Here is a 22596-nt window from a genome sequence, read left to right as displayed (position 1 = left end):
ACATAAACACAATTTCACCAACACTTAAAACATTGAACGTCAGTTTGTTCCAAAAATCTATTTTCATGTATGCATTTATATATATATTTTTAAAGAATAAATTATCTAAAAAAACAAAAAAAACAACAATTGGAAAAACAGAATAAAAAAACTTAATAAAAATATTCACATTTTGTAACTATTATCTTTCATAAGTGGCAACCTTCTTTATATATTTTGCCACAATTGTGTAATACTGATATATATATGTTTTTAAAGAAAAATGTTACTTTTTACAACGATTCTCTACATTTTCGTTCTAAAATGCTTACAAATGTAGGGAAATGTGTGTGTGTGTGATGGGGGGAGGGGGTTGCGTATGGTAGCCAACATATTCACCTAAATTGAAAGTGCTGGTCTTGGACCACTGTACAAAGTTTCGTAAAAATCGGTTTAATAAAACTGTATTTACTTTGCATTTTTATACTATGTGCATTCAGCATATATTTGATCTTGCATTATTTTGCTTTTTTCATCTTTTTTCTCTGTAAGGTAACCTAAGGTGAGAGAGACAGGCCCCTGTGAATAAAATGCATTATCATCATTGTTAACCAGCATTAAAAGCAACTATAATAGCAACTTTGTATGGTGATCGTGTGCAAAGCAGTTATTATAACAGCGACTGGCAAACAATTTTTTTCGGGGCTAACTAAGACACCAAAAATAATAAAAACAGTTCAATCCCTTCAGTTGAGGGGTGTAACACTCTTCTATAAGACTCTTACTTTGAAAGGTGAAAGGAGAGAGGGAGAGACAGAGAGAGAGAGAGAGAGAGAGAGAGAGAAGGGAGGGGGGTCATTTCCTGAGAGTTATTTACTTGGAGCCAGATGATGACTTTTTGGAGGGGAGGGAGGAGGCAGGACTGTAAGTTGGACCCACTCACAGGTCGTCCGAACGCAGTCAGTTAGTCAGGCATAGTCGTGGACGGAGGAGCTCATACACTCTGTCTCTCTCTCTCTCTCTCTCTCTCACACACACACACACACACACACACACACACTCTCGCTCTGTGGACTACGAGCGCCTTTTTGGAGAGACCCTTTTCACTGTGGATATACTCACACTAACGGATTGTCACCAGGGGATTACTTCAGGTAAATTAAAACATGCTGGAATACAGGGGGAAATGTTTCGTGCCCTTAATTGGATGCAATTGATCCCTAAGAAATGTTACGTATCACACTGAATTCACATGCACTACATATCTTTTAAATATTTGGAGTTTTCATTTTCCTCTAAACTACCCCCGTTGCGCGCCATATGGCCACCCCCCCGGAGGTGAGGCTGACCCGGCTGCATGGAGAGAAGCAGCTGGAGGTATCACCTCAAAGCCTGGAACTTTTTTTTTTTTTTTAACGGGAGACACATTGGAATTTCACATCAGCTTCTTTTCTCGTCTTTGCTGTGGAATGCGTGGAATTAATTAAAAATGAAGAACAGAGTGGTGGTGGGGGGGGGGGGCTGATTAAGGAGGACTATGTGGCGCTGCAGCGGACTACGGCAAAGAAAAAACTGCTTGGAAAAAGTGCATTCATACGTTTTTTTTGGGGGGGGGGGGATTTTCACTTGTTGAGTTGCAAGATGGAGATAAAAGGATATATGCAGAGGTTTGCGCACTTTTACACATGCAAGAGGAGGATCATTACAACAACAAAACGAAAAAGAAGTTGTCTGGCAAAAAGAAGGCTGCACGAATGTCAAAAACGGATGAATGGAATACAAGAAATATGCAAGAAGTCATACACTAATGAAGCGAAGCTTTAAACTAAATTATTATTGTCTCAGAGAACATACCATTAAAACCAAGCCAAGTTGAAAAAAATCTACAGAATCAAGCTTTTAAAGAGGGTGCAATGCATTTAAACTAACCAAGACTATTTAAAAGCTGGAAAAAGACACATCCCGATTAGACATCATCGGTCGAGGTAGTTGTGCATGTAAAACCACACGAATAATTAACTTTTGAGCGGCGAAAAAGGCAAGGAAAAGGGAGTTGAAGGGAAGCGAAGGTGCAAAAGGAATAGACTATGTCGCCCTCTAGTGGTAGCCTTTGTAAACTACATCAGCCTTTTTATTGACGCTGGGATCAACAGATTAATGTATTTTGACATCCTAACAACGAAACCACCAAGATAACATACATAATGAAGGCATAGAGACTATTTGGAATGCACCTTATCAGTGATGGGAGTTTCGGTTTTAGAAAGAGCTGTTGTCTTTCTTCCAAATGGCTCCTTTTTGTTGTTTAAAATGATTCGTCATCAAAATACGTGTAAAATGAATTTGTAATGTAAAAATACAATTATATCAAATGTGTATTATGTATATGGTTCTATTTATATGCCCAACAAAGAAGAAACAAAACAAATAATAAAATACAAACAACAAAGAAGCATATTAAATGGACACAAGAATTTTTGCAAGTCTTAAGCCAATATTAGCATTCAGGAACACAAACTCTCTCAGTTTCCTGTAGCTCATTTTCCTCACCTACTCTCAAATTATGTAGGTTCTTTCATTCCCTCTCGCGTTCATGTGCTCACGGTTGTGATGTGTGTGTAATCTCGCTCTCCCCCTTCTGCTCATACGGAACCACACATTATGACCAATCACGTGTGACTTTAACAGGAAAACAGACTAAATGTCAGTTCGTTCACTTCAAAGAGCCCGATCGTTCACCAACGGCCCATCACTACACTTTACTTGGCATTTAAAGTTCATTTTCTGTCTTGCTAGGCCAGAACATCCATCAATATGGATGGTTCTACAACATTCTGCATGTTCTTCGGCTCAGTCTTGGCATTAACAGTCACAGGTACGTCTTTCATTCAGAATCAAATTCCATTTAGGTGCATTTCCCACCAAGCTAACAGTGTAAATATTAACAGTTATTTGCGGACTGTCGCCACCCACCATCGTCTCCAACGACGACGAGTTTGTCTTGAGGCCCAACTCGGTGTTCAACATCAGTTGCACAGGCAAGAGTAACGTCGTCTGGGTGGAACCCCTGCCCCACAACACCTTCGTTTATCCTGGATACCTGACGGCCACCTTGTTCATCTACAACGCCACCGTGGAAAACACCGGCTACTATGTTTGTGTCTACGAGGATTTGGCGGGAGAACCGGCAGGTAACCCGGAAGCTACGACGGAAGCCGAGATATACGTTTTTGTTCCAGGTATGTGGTTGTATTCTCCCTTTTTTGCCTTCAAGTGCTGCTGTTTGGTATTTAGTTATTATTAGTGTTGTTGTTACTATTGTTATAGCAAAGTGGTCCCCTGTAACCATTTTTCTGTATGTTTCCCTTGCTGGAAAAAGTTTGGGCACCCCTGTTCTGAATCGAACCCCACCTCTCTCCCAAAGTCAGCTGCGCTAGGCTTCAGCTCCCCTGTGACTAATTAGTACAAGTACTATAAACATTTGATAGATGTTGTTGGTTGGTTCCTTTGCTACCATTGCAAGTGAGGGTATTTTTTTCCCTTAATTTCTGTGGTTCTGTACATCAAAATTGAGACATATGCAGTAGGTGTTTACAGTATTTATGAACAATTGGATCCAAATTAGCATTGTTCAACCTTGGCCGACGTCTGACCTCTCCAGCCGTTCTAATTTTGCAATGTTTGTTAGACCCGCATAGCATTTAAATTACCAAAAGTGAGTAAGAATTTTGTATTTGATCGCAATAAATTGTGCATGTCTACCTACATAGTTAGGTGAAAAAATGAGGACACCCCATGCGGTGACCGTATAAGTATGCATATTTATATGACTGCATGTATTTGTTTGTGTAACTCTTCTACTACTGAACACCTGCACACAAAAGTGAAAATGTGCCAAAACATGCAACCCTACTGTCTTGCCTGTGCTGTTATTTGTCTGACAAACACACCACATGGTGGCGCTGCTTGAAATTTATCACACAGCTCAATGTACTTGACAAAACGCAGACCGTGACTTTAAGATATTTAGCTGAATCGAATTTGGTACACACCGTTTAGGGACGGACAAGCAGATGTTTGTAAAATTTGAGCAGGATTGGTTGAAAAACATGGCTGCCATCAAGCAAAACATCTTTGCGGGGACACAGGCGGGATTTAGCGGCTTATTGTCCATAAGTCATTCACTATTTGTCTAATAATTGTAAAACTTTGAGGTTGTTTGTATTACATGTATGTTAACATGTCTTTCAAAGCATTTTAAACACAACTCATAGGGGGCGCCACACATAGAATTTTGTGCAAATACAAAACATTATCAAACAATAACTTTTGCCCACCTAGATCCCCTGGCTCCATTTGTTCCGGAGACCCATGATCAACTGGTGGTCGACGTCGGAGTGGGCATTTCCTGCCGTGTGTCCGACCCCAACTCTCACGTCACCCTGCGGAGCGTCCCCAGTGGAGAGAAGGTGTCCGCCTTCTACGACAACAAGATGGGCTTCTTCGGCGAATTCCCTGCGGGCCGCTACCAGTGTGAGACCACCGTTGGCGGCAAGGTGGTTACCAGCCCTGTCTACACCATCAAGGATGACGGTAAGTGGACTCTGATGGACACTGATGATCCAGCTGTCTCAAGAAAATGAGTTATGGAAGATTGCGCTACATACACACTATGGCACATCTCCTTCAAGCAGGCAGCACTATTCTGCTCAAGGTAACACTGGCATGCAAACAGGAGTTCAGAACATTCAGAGATGTTCCCATCCTATTCAAAATATTGAAAATACACTTATCTGTAATTTTCATTGATCAGTCAAGTACCGTAAAGCACCGTGTATAAACCACACTTTTTTTCCACTGGTAAGAAGCAAAAAATCGGGGTGCGGTTTATACACAATGACAGGTCTGTGACCAGATGCAGAAATTGACGAGAAGTCCATTTTAGAATAGCCGTCTGTGGGTCAGACAGTTGCTTTGACTTTAGCGCCCTCTGCTGTAGAGTTGCTGAAAATGCTAGTGTATGCAACTAACTTATCTGATGGCTGTCTGTATTTTCACACAGTGAAACGATCTCTATATACACTGAAGCTAACCTAAGCTTCCATTGTAAAATACAATACAATTGGAGTTTATTCAAATTCACACTGAAGCAATGCAATAAAATAATAATAGAGAAAAAGAGAAGCAGTGAAAGATAAGATATTATATTATCATTATTATTATTATTATTGTTATTAATCTGTGTTTAGCCATAATATTAAAGATCTAGATGCTGAAGTTCAGATTTCTCCTTTATTCTTCTTTTTGAAATTGCTTAGTACCTTTACGCATGTTGATTTGAGATGAAAGAGTTGGCAAGCATTTATGAACTAAAAAATTTTTTTCCCCCCGCCATGAGCCTGAAAATGGGGGTGCGGTTAATACACGGATGTGGTTTATACACGGAGCTTTACGGTAAATGTAGTCAAATGTCCACCTCTAACTGTACGAGTAGTTTAAAACTGTTACTTTCAAACAAAATATATTACAAAACATATATAAGAATATAAGACAACAATGCTTCATTGATCATCATTATCTTAAAATTGGCATCCTTGAAAGGTCGTCTCTGTCTTTGGGGGAGAAGTCTTTTGGTGCCACCTGTTGGTTTTCATGTATAAATCTCTAAATCCCGAATATAAGACGACCCATCTTGTATGTTTTCTGGTGAAAAATTCAGTATATCAGTATATATACGGGTCTATACTGTGTTATCCTTCATATAAAATAGTTTACAAAATAAAATTAAATGCAAATGAATAAAATTTATTTAAACTTAAAAGGTGAATTTTATTATTAGATATTATTATTTTAGTTAATGATAATAATCATCAATATGTTCAGGACACTGTCCAAAAGAGTTAATGGGAACATAATAAATAATGCACAGCTGCAGACACTCACCAGTGCATTTACAATGGGAGTGTTGCCGACTGATCTCACTGTATGACAGCAATGATATTACATCATTATCACAAGGGGGGAAATGACCTAACATGTCTGTTTTTAATCAAGTCAGTGTGTGCGTTGATGACAAATGACTTCACGGTGATCACATGATGTGCTAACTCTCCGCTTGCCGTCTCTTCCAGCGCCGACCAAAGTTGAGGACTTTGACGTGGTCGTGAGAGCCAGCACAGAGGCCTTGAGGGTGGGGCAGCCTCTGAACATCACCTGCGTCACCCCCGCTGGCTCCGCCTTTCAGCAGCAGTGGCTCCATCCCAAAACACAGGCGAGCTCCTCTGCAATTCCTTTTGACAGGCTTTGGGTTCTACTTCCCTTTAAAAAAGCAGCTTCTCATGCCTCAATGTTGTTTCCTGAGTCTTAAATTATCATGCACTGGTTTTGGCAAAAGTGGACTCGGCGCCCCCGAGTGCATTCGGAAAAAAAACAGAAGCCACTGTTCGTTTCTTCTTGAGTCTTTGCAATGAAGACGTCAGCCGTATCATTCCCGTTATAGAGACGGGGAAGTGCGCGACAAATGGCCCGAGGGAAGGGGAGAAGTTCAAAAGATGAAGAAAGCGTAAATCCATTGAGCCAGTGGCAGATGTTGTCACGTGTGGGCTTGGTGATATTCCTGCACAGACTTGGTTTAATCTGAACAGCACATTGTCACTTCTTGAGCACGGGGGGTTCCCTTGAACTCTTTTCCAGAGAGTTGGACTCTTTTCACGTCTGGTTTTGGACTCAGTTGTGATTCATCTCCTGTGAAGTGTTTTAGCCATCAGCCCTCAGTATTACAGTCTACTTACTGTAAGATCCAGGCTAAGAATCACTCACTAATGTTCCTCTTCTGTTCTTACAGGCTATGAATGCAGTTCAGAAGAAACAGAATCTTCCAGACAGGGTCCTCTACACCCTCGTTATCCAACAAGCAAGTCTGCAGGATAGCGGCACCTACGAGTGCTCCGTAACCCACGAAGGCAGCGGGAAGGTCAGGGTGAACACCGTGGCCATTACTGTCTTTGGTAAGACCCTTTGCATCAAAAATCATTGTTCCTGGAAGTTGTTTCCTTCGAGGAAACTGAAGGTTTACCTCTGCTTCCAACATCAGACTGTGTTTCATGGGAGTGTTTCTGCAGATGTGTGCCAGACGTTTACTGCTCCTTTCACTGTTTTGTTGTATTCCCAACAGAGGAGAGTTCCTTTGTGGCTCTGGACCATAGTGGCATCCTACCGACGCAGTTTGTCAGCCTCCTGGAGGAGACCGAGTTCACTATCCTCATTGATGCCTCCCCAGCCCCCAAAGTGACATGGCAGCGCAATGGCAAAGACATACCGGAGAGTTACTACATCCTGGCCAAAACCAGCCACCTGGAAGGCAACCGGTAATAAAGACTCACTGAGTCCAATCTGGAGCTGGTTACCTTAGCCTTGCGTAAAGCTTGCTTGCATGTTTCCGTCCAAAGGTAACAAAAGCTGGCAAATTGCGGCCAGAAAGTCTTCTAAATAAACATGTCATAATCTCACTGAGGAGTTCAGTGCCAGACTGTCTTGGCCTGCCGTGGCACTAACCTGCAGGCTTTGGCAGCCTGCAGAACTTACATTGTTGATTTTACTTTTTTTTTCCGTGCACGATCAAATAAACCACCTGAGCCTTAAGGGCTTCACTCGGTGCATGTTGTTATGTTTGGACGGAGCCAAGCTCCGTTTAAGAGCACATCTGTTTTCAAGCTGTATGATAAAGTTAAAATAACCACCACGTGGATCCACTGTGACTATAAAGAACTCAACATTTGAATGTAATTGGGTCAAGAAAGACAAGCGTTCACTTTAATTCTGTTGGGCATCCAAAAAATTTACTTAAACGCAATCACTCTACAAAAATGCAGCTTTATAATCGGGGAATAGATTACTTTATGACGTAATTCCACCTTTTTCTGTCAGATTTTCGACCGAGTAGCGACAATGCAGCGATGTTATGCCACAGCATTTCCTAAGCACCGCATCTCGGTACTTGCAATTTCTTGCAGGTACCACAGCGTTCTGATATTCCGGCAGCCTCTTGAAAGAGACAGTGGGAATTACACCATCACGGCTGTGAGCGGCTCTCGCATGGCCCAGTTCTCCTTCATGCTCAAAGTCAAACGTAAGATCTTGAAGCTGTTGCGTCTAACAGTTCCAACAATGTGTGCTACTTTCGGTTCCTTGTTTTTCCTTCAGCCTCCACCACCTTGAACTTCCCACCGTCCTCAGGCCCGGTGCTACTGCCACAGACTGAGGAGATAGTGGTGGCTCTCGGTGCTTCGTTCACCCTTACCTGCCGGGGCGTGGCGAGCCTTGGCTGGGAGGTGCCGCTCGATGTGCCTGAGCAGACGCAGGAGGACAACAGTGGCTTGTTTGTCACCACCATCACAGTGGACCAAGCTACAGCTATGCACACCGGCTTCTACACATGCTTCTACAGCCAAAACGCCACAGAGGAGGCGGAGGAGAGCAGCATCTATGTCTACGTGCCAGATCCGGATGTTCCATTTGTGCCGTCTCCGGTGCCATTCGGGAATCACGTCCTGTCTGGCCACGAGGAGATGGAGATTCAATGTCGAGTGTCGGATCCCAGCGCAAATGTTACCCTGCTCAATGTGGACACCCAGCAGCCCATCCCGAGTGTCTACGACAGCAAGAAAGGTGCCCTGGGGGTGTTCACTGCTGGGACCTACGTCTGCAAGGCAGTCATAAATGGAGAGGTACACTACAGTGAGGAGTACATCGTCCACGGCTGGACTGGTGCGTATCGCAGTGACTTTGGTAAATATGCTGTCAGTTGCACCTTTGACCTTCTTCATTGTTGTTTGTCAGGTGGTGCCGCTCTGCATGTGGAGCTGTCAGCCAAGCGCACTGCTCTGCTGGTGGGAGACACTATCACTGTCACCTGCTTGGCTCGTGGGCCGGAGATCCTGGAGGACCACTGGAAATACCCCGGCAAAGTGGTGAGTGGCGTGCAAAATACGGTTCTAAATCTAAAATGTCATTGTCGATCTGAAGTGTGAGCTTTTTGCTTGTCAGGCTAACCGTGCAATGAAGACGGTGCACGAGAACAAGCGTGATCAGGAGATTCTTTACACCCTGACCATCCCACAAGCCTCGGCTAAAGACAGCGGCATCTACGCTTGCTCCATCACTGATGTCATCAGTAATGAGAGCCAGACAAAGCAACTAGCCATAACAGTTTATGGTATGAAAGTATTCCGTGTCAATCAATAGAAGGTATAGTTTCATGTCATAAAATGCTGGTCTTCTCTTCTCGAATAGAACATGAGTTTTTGTTCCTCCAACCGGAGTTTGGCATCCTGGAATCCGCTGAGCTGGACGAGGTGCGAGAGTTCAAGGCTGAGATTGACTCGTTCCCTAGTGCTCGTGTCATTTGGCTCAAAGATGGCCTTCCTCTGAGCGACGTTACAGCTGAGATCTCCACCAATCTGCGGCAGGTCAGCGAGACCAGGTGAGACCCTCGTCCCGGCTCCACTAATTAGCATCGCAGCAGTTCAAAGTAACATTCCCACACTGTAATTAGAGTCTAGAACCATTTTGAAGCTGAGTGACTTATGGTCTGTTATGGTCTTGTTTTCTTGTGTAGGTACTTAGGTGTCCTCACTCTGATCCGTGCAAAGGAGGAGGACAGTGGCAACTACACCATGAGAGTGGAGAATGGAAACCAAACTCATAGTGTCAGCTTTAACCTCCAGGTCAAAGGTGAGAGAGAGGAATGCCCGAAGGCCTCTAAGTGTGATTTTAATGTTATCACTTTCGTGCACTAACAGGCTTTTAGCAGCGTTATCTCACATACTTGTACCTTGTGACTCTTCCAGTCCCTGCAGTCATTGTGGACCTGATGGACATCCACCACGGGTCAGCCTCAGGCCAGTCTGTAGTGTGCATCGCTGGGGGCCAGCCCACACCTGAAGTGGAGTGGTTCATCTGCCAAGACATTAAACAGTAGGCCAAATTGTTACAAAATCCTTTCACAAACAACAAACCGGGAGCGCCTTTGTGGGTGTTTCAGCATGTGCAAATTGTCTCTTGGTCAGCTGCGCCAACGACTCTTCACAATGGGTGCCGCTCCCCGCTAACTCCACTGAGATTACGGTGGAGTCGCATGTGGACGAGGAGAACAATCTTGAGAGTCAGGTCCTGTTTGGCCATCTGGAAAACACACTGGCGGTGCGCTGCTTGGCCAGGAATGAAATGGCCGCCGTCAGCCGGGAAGTGAAGCTGGTGTCCAGCGGTAAGAATAAATACTGCTGAGCTTCTGATGTTGTTGTTTCTTGTTGAGTGCTTTTCAATGCTGACACTCCAAAGTGCGACAAGGATAGTAATGCCCGTGTCAAAGCAGTTGCCAAGATGGTGGCTTTGTTGTGACAGCTAATGCAAATCATTACACTTTCTTCCAGATGAGATTTACATCTGTATCATTACCATCATTACCCCATCACCCACCTCCTTGTTATTCTCCTAGAATACCTTTTGGCCTCCAAAGTGCCCCTTCGGCCTGACAGAAGTTTCTTATGCAACATCATTCATGTGATTGATGTTGTCCGCATTTAACAGGCCCTCATCGAGAGCTGACTGTAGCTGCCGCCGTGTTGGTGCTGCTGGTCATTGTCATCATCTCACTCATTGTCTTGGTTGTTATCTGGAAACAGGTACTGCATTCATTCATTCATGTAAGCCTTTAACCATCAATTCGTTTGCGGCATTTCCTGTCAAATTATGCACCTCGTTTAAAGTCAGTGACAGTCTAACAGGCAGGGATGTGCTTTCAGAAACCACGCTATGAGATCCGCTGGAGGGTGATTGAGTCTGTGAGTCCTGACGGCCATGAGTACATCTACGTGGATCCCATGCAGCTGCCCTACGATTCTAGATGGGAGTTCCCACGTGACAGACTTGTGCTTGGTGAGGATTTGATAAGCTATGGCAAAGAAGCTAAAAAACAAAGCAAATAGAAGTAAATATGGAGTCCAGTCCATCCTTTTTTGGGGGATTTCCTGCAAGATGAGTGGGAATTTTGTCCATTCATCCAGAAGATCAAAACATGCCTTCATGGTTGAACAGGAACGCTTTCCTCAAACTGTTCCCACCAAGTTGGAAGCATACAATTGTTCCAAAATGTTTTGCAAAGATGAAGAATTACCATTCAAAAGGGACTAAGTCAGGGGGAGGGAACCTATGGCTCGAGAGCCAGATGTGGCTCTTTTGATGACTGCATCTGGTTCTCAGACATTTCTTAACACAATAAAATGTATTTTTTTATTTTTATTGTTTTTCACTAGCATTTTAAAGTGAAACATTACAAAAATCACTGTGTTAAAAATAACGCTCAAAATATAAAGCTTTCTTATGCATTTTCATCCATCAATCCACTTTCTACTGAAAAAGAATAAATTTAGAGACTCATTATATTCTAAAAATGTTGGTTTTACTTAAAAATGCACACATTTAGTGGTATTCAATGTTAAAAAAAATATTATTTGGCGCTCACGGAAATACATAAACAATACACCCCTTGACTAAGGGGTTTAGTGTAACTATAGGCTTTGCTAGAAGGCCCTTGGCTGGACCCAGTGATCCAGTGATCATAGATAAAATAGCAGAGGCATCCAGAGTGTGCTACTGTGTTTGAAGGCAAGCTTCTGTTGCTATTCTAGCTTGATAGATGACCATGCCACTTCCCCCCAGGTCGCATCCTGGGTTCTGGAGCCTTCGGAAAGGTCGTAGAGGGCACTGCCTACGGACTCAGCCGTTCCCAACCTGTCATGAAAGTGGCGGTGAAAATGCTGAAACGTAAGTCAATAATTAAAATACCACGTGAGCGCAAATTGTACAAATAAAAGTTTTTTGACAGCAGCACTTACCTCCTTTTAGCCACAGCTCGATCCAGCGAGAAGCAAGCCCTGATGTCGGAACTGAAGATCATGACTCACCTTGGACCTCATCTTAACATCGTTAACCTTTTGGGTGCTTGTACCAAGTCAGGTAAAGACCTAAAGACCTGTGTTTCTTTTTGTGATTTTGACTTGGTATAAAGGCAGACCTTCACTCAATAGGTCTTCATGGAAAGATATGCCTTCTTAACTTTGCTTTTAGCCTTTTTTAAACAAGCCCCTGATAAGATTAGCCCGCAGACTGACTGACTTTAACTTGCCTCTTTCCTAGGCCCGATCTATATTATTACTGAGTACTGCTTCTACGGGGACTTGGTCAACTACCTTCACAAGAACAGAGAGAACTTCCTGAGTCTGAGCCCGGAAAAACAGAAAAAAGACCTTGACATCTTTGGAATCAATCCAGCAGACGAGAGCAGCAGGAGGTACAGGATAGTTGCATTATTTAGGGAGTAATTTATTTATCAGACATGAGTCACACACTTGTAAAACTACACAACAACGATCTGTTCCGTTTAGTTGCATGCACACGTTCCCTCCAACCGGCAATCAGTAACTTTATCTCCACAGTTGAGGCAATTGTCTGGTGTCTTCACCAAATCAAATCACAGGCCTGAAGTGGTCTCGATTTTCACGCTAACTTCATTGCGACGCAAGTAGCTGTCAATTCTAACCTAGCTCCCTCCGACTGAGGGTCGTCTGTGTTGACGGATGACTCACAGTGACCGCACCTCACAATGACCACAGCATGATCTAATTCTGACTGTAGCCTCCACCGTGTCCTGTGCTAACCCCCACGCCACAGGCTCACGCCGACATCAAGGACACACAACAGAGACGTGATGCAGAATTGTAAGAAAGTCCAAAATTAGGAAAAAGGGACTTACAGAAAGCTAGATATACCAGGAGTTTTTCCTTGCCTGCATTGCCGTAGTGCTTGCTCATGTGAGCTATAATCATCTACAGTCTAAGGAGTGTGGTTCTAGACTAATAAAACTGACTTGAGTTGAAATCGGAATATATGCCCCGACTACGATAGAAGAAAGAACTTCGAGGTTTTTCTTGTCCAAGGTTGGAAATTTCGAACTTCCAAGTGTTCTGGAATGCAGCGGTAGATATGGTCAGTGCAGTTTGGTCAACCTGACCATGACACTGACACTTCCCTCATGTTTGCCCACAGTTATGTGATCCTGTCCTTTGAGAGCAAAGGCGACTACATGGACATGAAGCAAGTGGATAACACTCAGTACGTGCCCATGCTGGAAATGGCCAACACCTCCAAATATTCCGACATCCAGCAGTCAGACTATGACCACCCACCTTCCCAGAAAGGCTCGAGCGGTGAGCGCATCTCTTTGTGTCTCGTTCCGCCCTCTCTCCTCTGTTGTTGACCTATGTTTGCTTGGCTTGTTGTTGATGGGGTACACCCTTGTCAAAATTTAGGATGGTTAAATCCCTGTAATTATACGGAGGGGGAAGGATAATTGCAGCACTTGCATATTATTGCCCAGTTTCTCCCTGCCATTAGCCAAAGCCAGGTTGGTGCAGCCAGGCGCTATATTTGACTACTTTTTTGTGTTGCTCTTTAACACAGAACATGAAGGGGACAACCTCTTGTCGGTAGACATGGATGAAGGTCTCTCTACTACGGACCTCCTCAGCTTCACCTACCAGGTGGCCAAGGGCATGGAGTTTTTGTCTTCCAAAAATGTGAGTCTGGATCCCACGAACACTCTGGTATTCTCCTTCTTCCCACTGGGATGATGATGATGGTGGTGGGTTTGCGGACATTTAATACGTGTTGTGTGACGACAGCCAAGCCATTGAAGGAACGTGAGCGGTCGTCTGATAAGCAGTAGCAAGCAAATTCAGGAGAGAGGCCAGAGGCTGAATATAGCAGCAGCACAAGCCAAGCTAGAATTACCAGGGCAGGCTCAAAGCTTCATAGTTATTATCCCTAAATAAAATAAGTGGTCACATCCATCCATCCCACTGGCATGTTTATTCAAGGAGCATGCAATATGTAATATCATTAAAAATGAGCTGCTTTTTAATGCAGAAATAGATGCTGTGGGAATGGCTGCTAACGCTGCCTTTCTCCCATTTTTTTTGCAGTGCGTGCATCGTGACCTCGCCGCCAGGAATGTTCTTCTCTCTCAGGGCAAGATAGTGAAGATCTGTGACTTTGGGCTGGCAAGAGACATCATGCACGACAACAACTATGTGTCCAAAGGAAGCGTAAGTCTGCACTCCTACGAGATTGTAGCACACTTTCTTTCTGTTAGTACCACTGAAATATTTTTTCTGCACTAACAGACATTCCTGCCAGTGAAGTGGATGGCGCCAGAGAGTATTTTTGACAACATGTACACCACTCTGAGCGACGTCTGGTCTTACGGAATCCTCCTCTGGGAGATATTCTCCTTAGGTGAGTCCCTACAGATACTGAAGTGAACTTCAGTGATGCTGCTACAGCTAAACGTAATACTTAATACTTGCAACCAACAGGTTGCTGTCAAACAAAAACATGCACAAATTTGACCATTCAAACTTCTTTTCTATTAGATAGAAATTGTTAAAAGTCTAATAAATAGTATATATAAAACTTTGAGGGACAATGATTGAGAAATGAAATTGGCGACCTTTGACTTCTGCAGCAGAGGAAAAAACTATCCAATTCTTGCTTTGAAGTATGAACTTCGGTTGAGAATTGTGACGAGGAAGACTTGAAGACTTGAAGACTCGTTTTGTATTGAGTCTAAAAGGGACACGCTTTGTCCTTTGTTACTGTGAGAATCAAAAATAGTTTATTAAAATGTAAGTGGAATGAATGACGGAGTGTTTTTACGGCAAACTTATTCCCAGTCCTTTCCTGTTCTGTCACCAGTAAGAGAATAAAATAATAGATTTCGCCAACTCTTCTCTTGGTGTAATGGTACACCCGTCTGCCTTATGTGGCAGAGTGTTTGGGTTCTATTCCTGGCCAGGATTGCATCAGGAAGAGTCCGGTGTAAACAAAGCTAAATCATCATGCAGTTGTTTTGCTGTGGCAAACCCTAATCGGAAAAAGCCAAAAGACAATCACATTGGTACCTTGGTTTTTGTTATTAATTCTTTCCAAATCAATTTTTCCCATAGGAAATAATGTAAATCTTATGTTATACAGAAAAATTTGAGTTTTTCATGCAGAAATGCAAAATAATTATAAATGACGAATGAAATGGGTAAATGAACAATTAATATCACTTTTACCTTTATGAAGACTCTTGTTGACAGACTGTGAGGAGCGGGAGAGAGAGGAGGGGAGGGGACGCCATCTTCGTTCTCTGGCCCCATGGCGGGTTATTAAGTAGTCACACTCAATAAATGCACAAACAGTCACTCACCAACATGTAGGGTGCTTTGGAATGACACAGTATAGGGGAAACTGATTTTGTTACGCGCAATATTGTAAGAAAAACGAGGCGGTGTACGAAAAGCGAGGCAACATTTTGGCGAAAATATTTGTCAAAAACTGGGGCATTCGAAAACATAGGTTTATTGATTTTTTCCTGTTGTCTGCAGAAAAAATAATTGTTGAACTATTTGTTTCCCATGTATTACTATTACTTTTGGCAAAAAATTACAAAAAACATTTCCCACTCCAGTAGGTATGAAGACAGTCGGGCGGCCCTGCCAACAAAGTGTCCCTTATTTATTTTTCAGAAAGTTGGCAACCCTAATTGTGACTGAAAGGAACAAGTGTACAAGTTTGACCCATGACCTTAACTTTCTCAGCTATGTAGAATTAAATGCACAATAAAACCAATTCAGTTTTGCTATGACAGAAATGATTACTTTTGGTTACTAGAGGTAACTAGGTTTGGGCCTTGAGCCCCGAGCATCGATGGGAACCGGGAACATTGCGATTCTTCTGAAAAATGTTTATGTTTTTTTTTGTTTTATGTCGATGTCTAGATTCGATGCTGACATCACAAATAGCCGCGACAAGGAAGAAGCCGCTAAAAAGTTTGGCTTACCATCATTAAAAAAAAGAGCGATCAGCTCTGTGCAGCATTTGCAGCACAATTATATGCAAATGAGGGTCAACATAATTAAACACATCCGGATTCATGGTGTGGAAATAACGGAGTACTTTGCCTTTGATGCGCTATGTCGGACTTCCTCAAAGCAGTCAGAATCAGGAAAGTCCAGCACTAAATGATGACTGTCTCATGCCAATGTAATGGAGGGGTTCAGGGTGCCCGCGGATGAGGAAGTTTATTCATTATGCACAGATAATCTCATTTAGCAACGGTAAAGAAACCTTTTCAACCCACACAACATGCTTCCGGCCTTCAAAATAAGAGCTCCGTTGGCTACATACTGTTTACAAAATAAGGGTGCCATAAAAATAGCTTACACCAACATTGAGGCAGCAAACAAAGTACAGTATACTAGTGCTCAGTGATAATATTAGTCCATGTGCCTTTCAGACAAATCTTTTACAAGTTGTTTAATTGTGTATGTTTTAGTGGCTGCAGCATCACACACTAACACATAGACAACATATGTGGAAATGTTTTTTTATTAGCTTTTCAAAAGTAAACATCTTTTGGGAAGTGCACAAAGAAACTTCATTGTTTCTCAAACTTCAAGTTGAATGGTTTGATATTTAGGTACTCGTTGAAAATAGCCCTGTGAGAAATTCAAAGTAAAGTTGATTTAAAAAAAAAAATAGAAGTTCATATCGTTAAAGAATTCATGGAGAAGTTCAAACAGTTCATCCAAAAAGAATTCTGGTTAGCGCCGTCATTTAAACCATGCAAACCTATATGACTCTTACTCTTAAAAGCGGGAATCGCTAGGAACCGGAATGGGAACTGGAATCGTTCATATTCAAACGATGCCCAACCCTAGAGGTAACTGGTTGGGATCTGCCATTTTGGATTGAAAATCCATTTAAATCTCCATTTAAATAATTGGAATTATTGTTTTGATATAGATGATTCATCTGTAAAAGTATAAACATCTCTTAAAAATGGTGAATAATTTGAGTGCTGAAAAGATGTGTTTAGATTTCACCTTTGGCCTTATCTGCTTGGGCCATCTCGGATTAAAAAGTCACTCAAATTAATACAATTCATGCTTGCACAAGATGATTGATGTAAATGATGGCAAAAAAGGAGACGGTAGAATGCTGAAAAAAGCACATACAGTTCACCTTTGACCTCAGTTACTTCAGCCATCTTGGATTACATTGTTTTTAAAATGACTGAAAATGTGACTGCTCGAGTGCTGCCTAGATTATTCTATGGACCAAATGCTTGCATGTGCTAATGTATTCTATGTTTGCTTCCTGTGAAGGTGGAACTCCTTATCCCGGCATGGTGGTGGACTCCAGCTTCTACAACAAGATCAAGAGTGGCTACAGGATGGCCAAGCCAGAACACGCGCCTCTCGACGTGTACGTCCTTGCTCATCCGTCCTGTCAGAAATTACATGAATGCATCGCTTTCCTTTTTGAACTCTGTCCTGCGCTGGCAGACATGCTACAATTACAAGCTGACATTGTTGGTCTGTTTGCAGCTATGAGCTGATGATGAAGTGTTGGAACAGCGAGCCAGAGAAGAGGCCGTCCTTCGTGGGCCTGAGCGAGACTGTATCATCTCTGCTGCCTTCCAGCTACAAGAGGGTGAGTCACTTTGCGAACCTTTTGGCCCCCCTGACGCTTTGGCTACATCTGCTTTCTAATGGAGACCCTTTTATTTTTGACAATCTGCTGCGCATTGTCTTCCTGGCGTTCATTGCCAAAGGCTTTATCTCGCTTTGTCTTTGTTTTGAAGTCACGTTGCTAAGCAGAGAGTCTAAGGGAATGTTCACATGACAATAATCCAATGAAAAGAGGCAAAGCGAAGATCATTACATTGTCAAAATGATCTCTATCCGGCTTTTTCCTGTGTCACTGTTCTATATAAGTCCACAATTTTCATCTCTGCAACTCTCACTTGTTGCTGTTATACATCACGCCAAATGGTGGCACTGATGTCATCACGCGAATGCTGTTTCATTCTGGTGCGTTCTGGTCCGTTCTAGTTGCTTGAACTTTATTGTAAACTTCAGCAGCAGACACAGTCATCATTACACACACCGGCCAGACTCATTTTCGGCAATGTATCACCCTTAAACCGTTCCCCCTGCAACCAGTATCAAGCAGGAAACATTACATAACTATACAGACGCTATCTTTCTACTTTGCTATGAGCTCTTTCTTGAATTCAATAGTGTTTCTCACAGTCTTTATCGAAGTTCTGGCAGTTGCAACATTCCTTGGCGTCATGGTGAGTTATTTTGCAGCCGTACTCACTAAAAAAAAAAAAAAAAAAAAAGCACAGACTGTCTGACCCTACTGTATGCATACGCAGTGTGCTTGAACGTCTCAACAGCACAGGAGGAAGAAAGGAGACAGAAACGGAGGTGTTCGTTGTTGTGTGTGCATTCTACGAACAAATAAGCCACTCATACACAAAATAAAGATGATTCAAAGATTCCCTGGATGGAATCTGTCTATCGTGTCCCCACTCTAAAGCAGTCTACCAGCCCCATGGATGCTTTGTTTCGCAGAGTGATATTCAGAATGTTGTGCGCGCACTGTTTTGTCAATTTTTGGCGAAAACCAGGGCATATAAAAACTGAGGTTCCACTCTATATGTGTTTTCAAATTTGACGTTTGTTAGTAAAGGGTAATGCTCGTCGCAGTAAAGGTACGCTTTTCTGGAGAAGCGTTAATACATTTGTTAAGTTTAGGGACACTGTGGTCCGCCATTGTTGTTTATGCTATCGTTTAAACACAACAACTGTTGTCAGGGTTTATCAGGAGCTTGAGACATGTTTTACACTGTTTGGGATGTCAGGCTCCAAAACGCCCCAAACGACACAGGTTGTTATCCGTGGAAAAAAGGCCCCCCATACTAAATACTCACTAAAAGTAGCACTCTGACTGCTTAATAGTGTGTTATGCTTCCTCGAGCTACAAGTGATTACAGTGCAATAGCACCAGATGGATGTCAGAGAAGAGTGCTTGGAGCACACTTTGGGCCCCCCTCTCTGCTCCCACCTCCACCTCCTTGCGTGTACCACCCAACGCTTAATGACCCCGTTAAAGTCCGCACCACACACGGTACATCAAAACAGCCTCACCCTGCTTCTGAGACTTAACAGCTGAACGGTAAGAGGTGCGGGAGTCTTGTTTTTCCCACCTCCTGCAAGGAGCACAGTGTGATTTACAGTTCAGATGGCGCCATCTGACTTTGATCGCACAAACTGATGGCGGTCTGGACTTCTTGTTTTTGCTGGCTAATTTGTAATTCTGTTGTTATTAAATAAACGATGCGCAATGATAACGAAAAAACAATTTTCCCATCTAAACTAGCGCTTGATCGTTTCTTCTGATTATACGAAATTGAGGCAAAATGGAGCACAACACAGCACCTGGCTGTGTCCAGCAGGGGCGCCACTTAAAGAAGTCCAACTATACACTGGCTCGGAAACAGAAGTTTGTCCAAAAAAAGCTAATGTAAACCTCTCACCCAGTCATACTACAGCGGGCTTACCAAATGCCTTCTTTGTCCCGTTTAGCATTACGAAAGGGTCAACCGCGACTTCCTGAAGAGTGACCATCCGGCTGTGACCCGGGTGTGCATGGAGAGTGACGACGCCTACATCGGCATCGCCTACAAGAACCAGGGCAAGCTGAAGGACAGGGAGAGCGGCTTCGACGAGCAGCGCCTCAGCTCCGACAGCGGCTACATAATCCCCCTGCCCGACCTGGACCCCACGTCCGTCGACGAATACGGAAAGAGGAACAGACACAGGTACTGCAACCACTGGGCCATTTTAGGATCTGTCAAACATACCGGGACACTACCTTGCATTCATTCATTATTTCTAGGAACATTTGCTTTAAACCACTAAATACCTCAAAATATATGCTGTTTCCAGTCACTTGACAATATTACCTTCAAAAGCTGTTGTACCCTCTAAGAACAATTGAATAATAATAATGGAATCCCGTTAGCCAATGAAAGCCACAGCACAGCCTCAATCATTAAGATAACGCTTTTTCCGCAAAGCACACACCAAAGGAAGAGGAAGAGATTTGCTTTTGCTAGCGAGCTAAGCTAACATTTAAAACTAACTAGCCTCCATATGCTAACATCTTTTGCCATGATTTAAAGAACAGCTACACATAATTTCATATTTTTACAACCTACATGGATTTTTAACACTAAAACTTGCTTAAAACGAACTACAAGAGCACCAGTGAGTGTTACAGCTAACCAGGAGTTGTAGCTAATCCAAGCCAGCTACATTCTGCATTCTGCGGCTAGTGTTGGTGTTTAAATGTGTGTTATATACTGGCCAGCTCAGCCGAATTTGCATTAAAAACTAATTTATAAGCCGATTAAATCATATTGTACATATTCTTTGATGTTTGAAAATGACCCCCTTTTTATACAATTTGGCATTTTACAGTCGTAAGAGAGGTGGGACGCCGACTGTGCAATGCCGCTCTGTCGTGTTGGAAGCAATTGTCCAAAAAGTATTTTATTATCACACGAGACACTGGTACTGACGTCGTCACGCATCTAATTGACCACTTATGGGATGCGGTGTCACTGTGTGAAAGGGCAGACAGTTACAACAATCCTGCGTATGCGGTGTTATGTGTAAAATATAGATGTGGATAAATGACAGACCTGATATTACAAGGCGGAAATGTTGCAGGATCTGTGTGATAGGGGCTAAGCAATGTCACGATTACTATCACCATTGGCGTTTTCGTAGGGTACTAATTTTAAGTGGTGCAAAAAAAACCCACAATGGCTCTAAACTTTGCCCATGTTGCGCCTCTTGCAGTTCACAGACGTCCGAGGAGAGCGCAATCGAGACGGGCTCCAGCAGCTCCACGTTCGCCAAGCGCGAGGGTGAAACGCTGGAGGACATCACGCTCTTGGACGAGATGTGTCTGGACTGTAGCGACCTGGGGGAGGACAGCTTCCTGTGACGTCACCACTTTTGTGTTTGCGTCGGGGGCGGGCGGGACGAGGATACGACGGTGGGGACGGACTAGAAAAGACCTGCCAATGAAACCAAACCACTCAGACTGTGCTCCCTCCTGGGACACTGCCCCCTGCTGGGCTGGAGGAGTGAGTGACAAAGACTATCGGAGCTGACATACTGCCACAATTCAATTGAAAAAGTTTGTTTTGAAATGTAAGAGCTTTATTTATCGGGCATTTGCTTCATTACAAGTAAGAAAGTAAGAATGAGCAGCTTTAATGACATGTTTTAACCACTATGTCAACTGGTACACCCTCCCTCCCCTGCAGAGAAGCACCTGATGCTGGCACAATCAGTAGCAATACTTTTAAAAAGCACAAAATCTGTGTGAAAAAATCATTATTATGATAATCATAATAATAACGTGACCATATGATGTTCTCAGTGGCTGAATTATTTTTTTACTTCGCCGTCATGTAAACATGTATTATTTGTGAATATCGAGTATAGCTGTGTGACTGAACCTTCTCCCCCTCTCCCGTATGAGTTTTAAAGGAGTGATTGTACTGTAAATAGCACCAGAGTTGTTGTTTTTTATAAGAGAGAATACATGGGAAAACATATTTTATACTCGCACATATTAAGTAAGCTTCCTAAGCACCCTGATGCCAAGGCTTTTGTAAAGTGTCCCCATGGACAACATGCAATGGAAGAAGAAGAAAAAAAAAGTGTTCCATCATCCCGGCTAAATTATAAAAAGCTAAAAGTTTCTAAGATGTCATACATCAGTGACGTGTTGTTGCATGGTTACCACCCGAAGCTGCACCACTGCCTATTTTCTGTCAACTGTGATGTCATCTGCAATCAAATGTTGCACTTTGTCTTTTGTTTATGTCTCGGATGTTGCAGGAGATATTTGGCCAGGCTGACGGTACACTATCTGTTCAAATAATAATAATAATAGTTAATCACCCAAATAAGATGGTTCACTATGACTATTGTTGCATTATTCATTGTACATTCAGATGTTTTATATTGCAATAAATGCTTCACAATGTGAAAAAATGGTGTCTTGCACTCTACGCGTATGAAATATGGCTCATAGTAAAAAGATTAAGCACTGTGAATGTGAGTCATGGAAAATTATATAACACGGCATTGAGTTCAAACTAAATAACAGCATGAAGGTAGCCACAAAACAAGAGAAGGAAAGGAATATTACAAGAAAAAAAATCCTAATTTATAAGAATAATGCTGAAATATGAGAAAAAAGAATTTTACAATAATAAAAAAATTTATATGCGAAAAAAGGTGTAATTTTATAATTATGCAGTAATAGAAGTGGCAATATTTACTATATATGATTACAATTAATTTTTATGAGTAAATTTGCAATACTACAAGATTTTTTTTTTTTTTTTTTAATACAACAAAATTGTTATGAGAAAATGTAGTTTGAGGGGGAAATGTGAAAATAAAAATAAAAAAAATTGAAGGAAAAAGTCCTAATTTTATGAAAATGATTGAGTGGTAAAATTGTAATTAAAAAAAAATAAAAAATTAAAATATATATATATATATATATATATATATATATATATATATATTTTTTTTTTTTTATCAGACAATGGCAATTTTATGAAAATAAAGT

General features: G+C 42.3%; 1 protein-coding gene across 1 annotated transcript; it reads left to right on the top strand.

The window, feature by feature from the left end:
- The first annotated feature begins 894 nt into the window (after nucleotides 1–894).
- Nucleotides 895–21996, top strand: pdgfra (platelet-derived growth factor receptor, alpha polypeptide). The gene is made up of 28 exons (XM_054790613.1): nucleotides 895–1133; nucleotides 2776–2854; nucleotides 2928–3218; nucleotides 4321–4572; nucleotides 6111–6250; nucleotides 6824–6986; nucleotides 7154–7346; nucleotides 7992–8107; nucleotides 8182–8745; nucleotides 8818–8948; nucleotides 9025–9193; nucleotides 9271–9460; nucleotides 9596–9711; nucleotides 9828–9954; nucleotides 10047–10243; nucleotides 10567–10661; nucleotides 10782–10914; nucleotides 11698–11802; nucleotides 11884–11994; nucleotides 12175–12328; nucleotides 13084–13244; nucleotides 13498–13613; nucleotides 14019–14141; nucleotides 14220–14331; nucleotides 17250–17349; nucleotides 17472–17577; nucleotides 19521–19756; nucleotides 20802–21996. The coding sequence occupies exons 2-28, from the start codon at nucleotides 2794–2796 to the stop codon at nucleotides 20947–20949; spliced, it is 4410 nt and encodes a 1469-aa protein (XP_054646588.1). The 5' UTR covers nucleotides 895–1133; nucleotides 2776–2793; the 3' UTR covers nucleotides 20950–21996.
- Nucleotides 21997–22596: the final 600 nt, after the last annotated feature.

The sequence above is a fragment of the Dunckerocampus dactyliophorus genome, chromosome 10 (assembly GCF_027744805.1).
Source record: "Dunckerocampus dactyliophorus isolate RoL2022-P2 chromosome 10, RoL_Ddac_1.1, whole genome shotgun sequence".
Lineage (NCBI taxonomy): Eukaryota > Metazoa > Chordata > Actinopteri > Syngnathiformes > Syngnathidae > Dunckerocampus > Dunckerocampus dactyliophorus.
Note: the sequence above shows the minus strand (reverse complement) of the source record. Positions and strands in the feature narration are given on the sequence as shown.

Excerpts from the sequence above, each read along its gene's own strand:
- pdgfra (XM_054790613.1), top strand. The coding sequence starts at position 2,794 with ATGGATGGTTCTACAACATTCTGCATGTTCTTCGGCTCAGTCTTGGCA. Across the intron at positions 8,746-8,817 it reads CATCGTCCACGGCTGGACTG|GTGGTGCCGCTCTGCATGTG; the intron begins GTGCGTATCGCA and ends GTTGTTTGTCAG. Across the intron at positions 13,245-13,497 it reads TTCCCAGAAAGGCTCGAGCG|AACATGAAGGGGACAACCTC; the intron begins GTGAGCGCATCT and ends TCTTTAACACAG.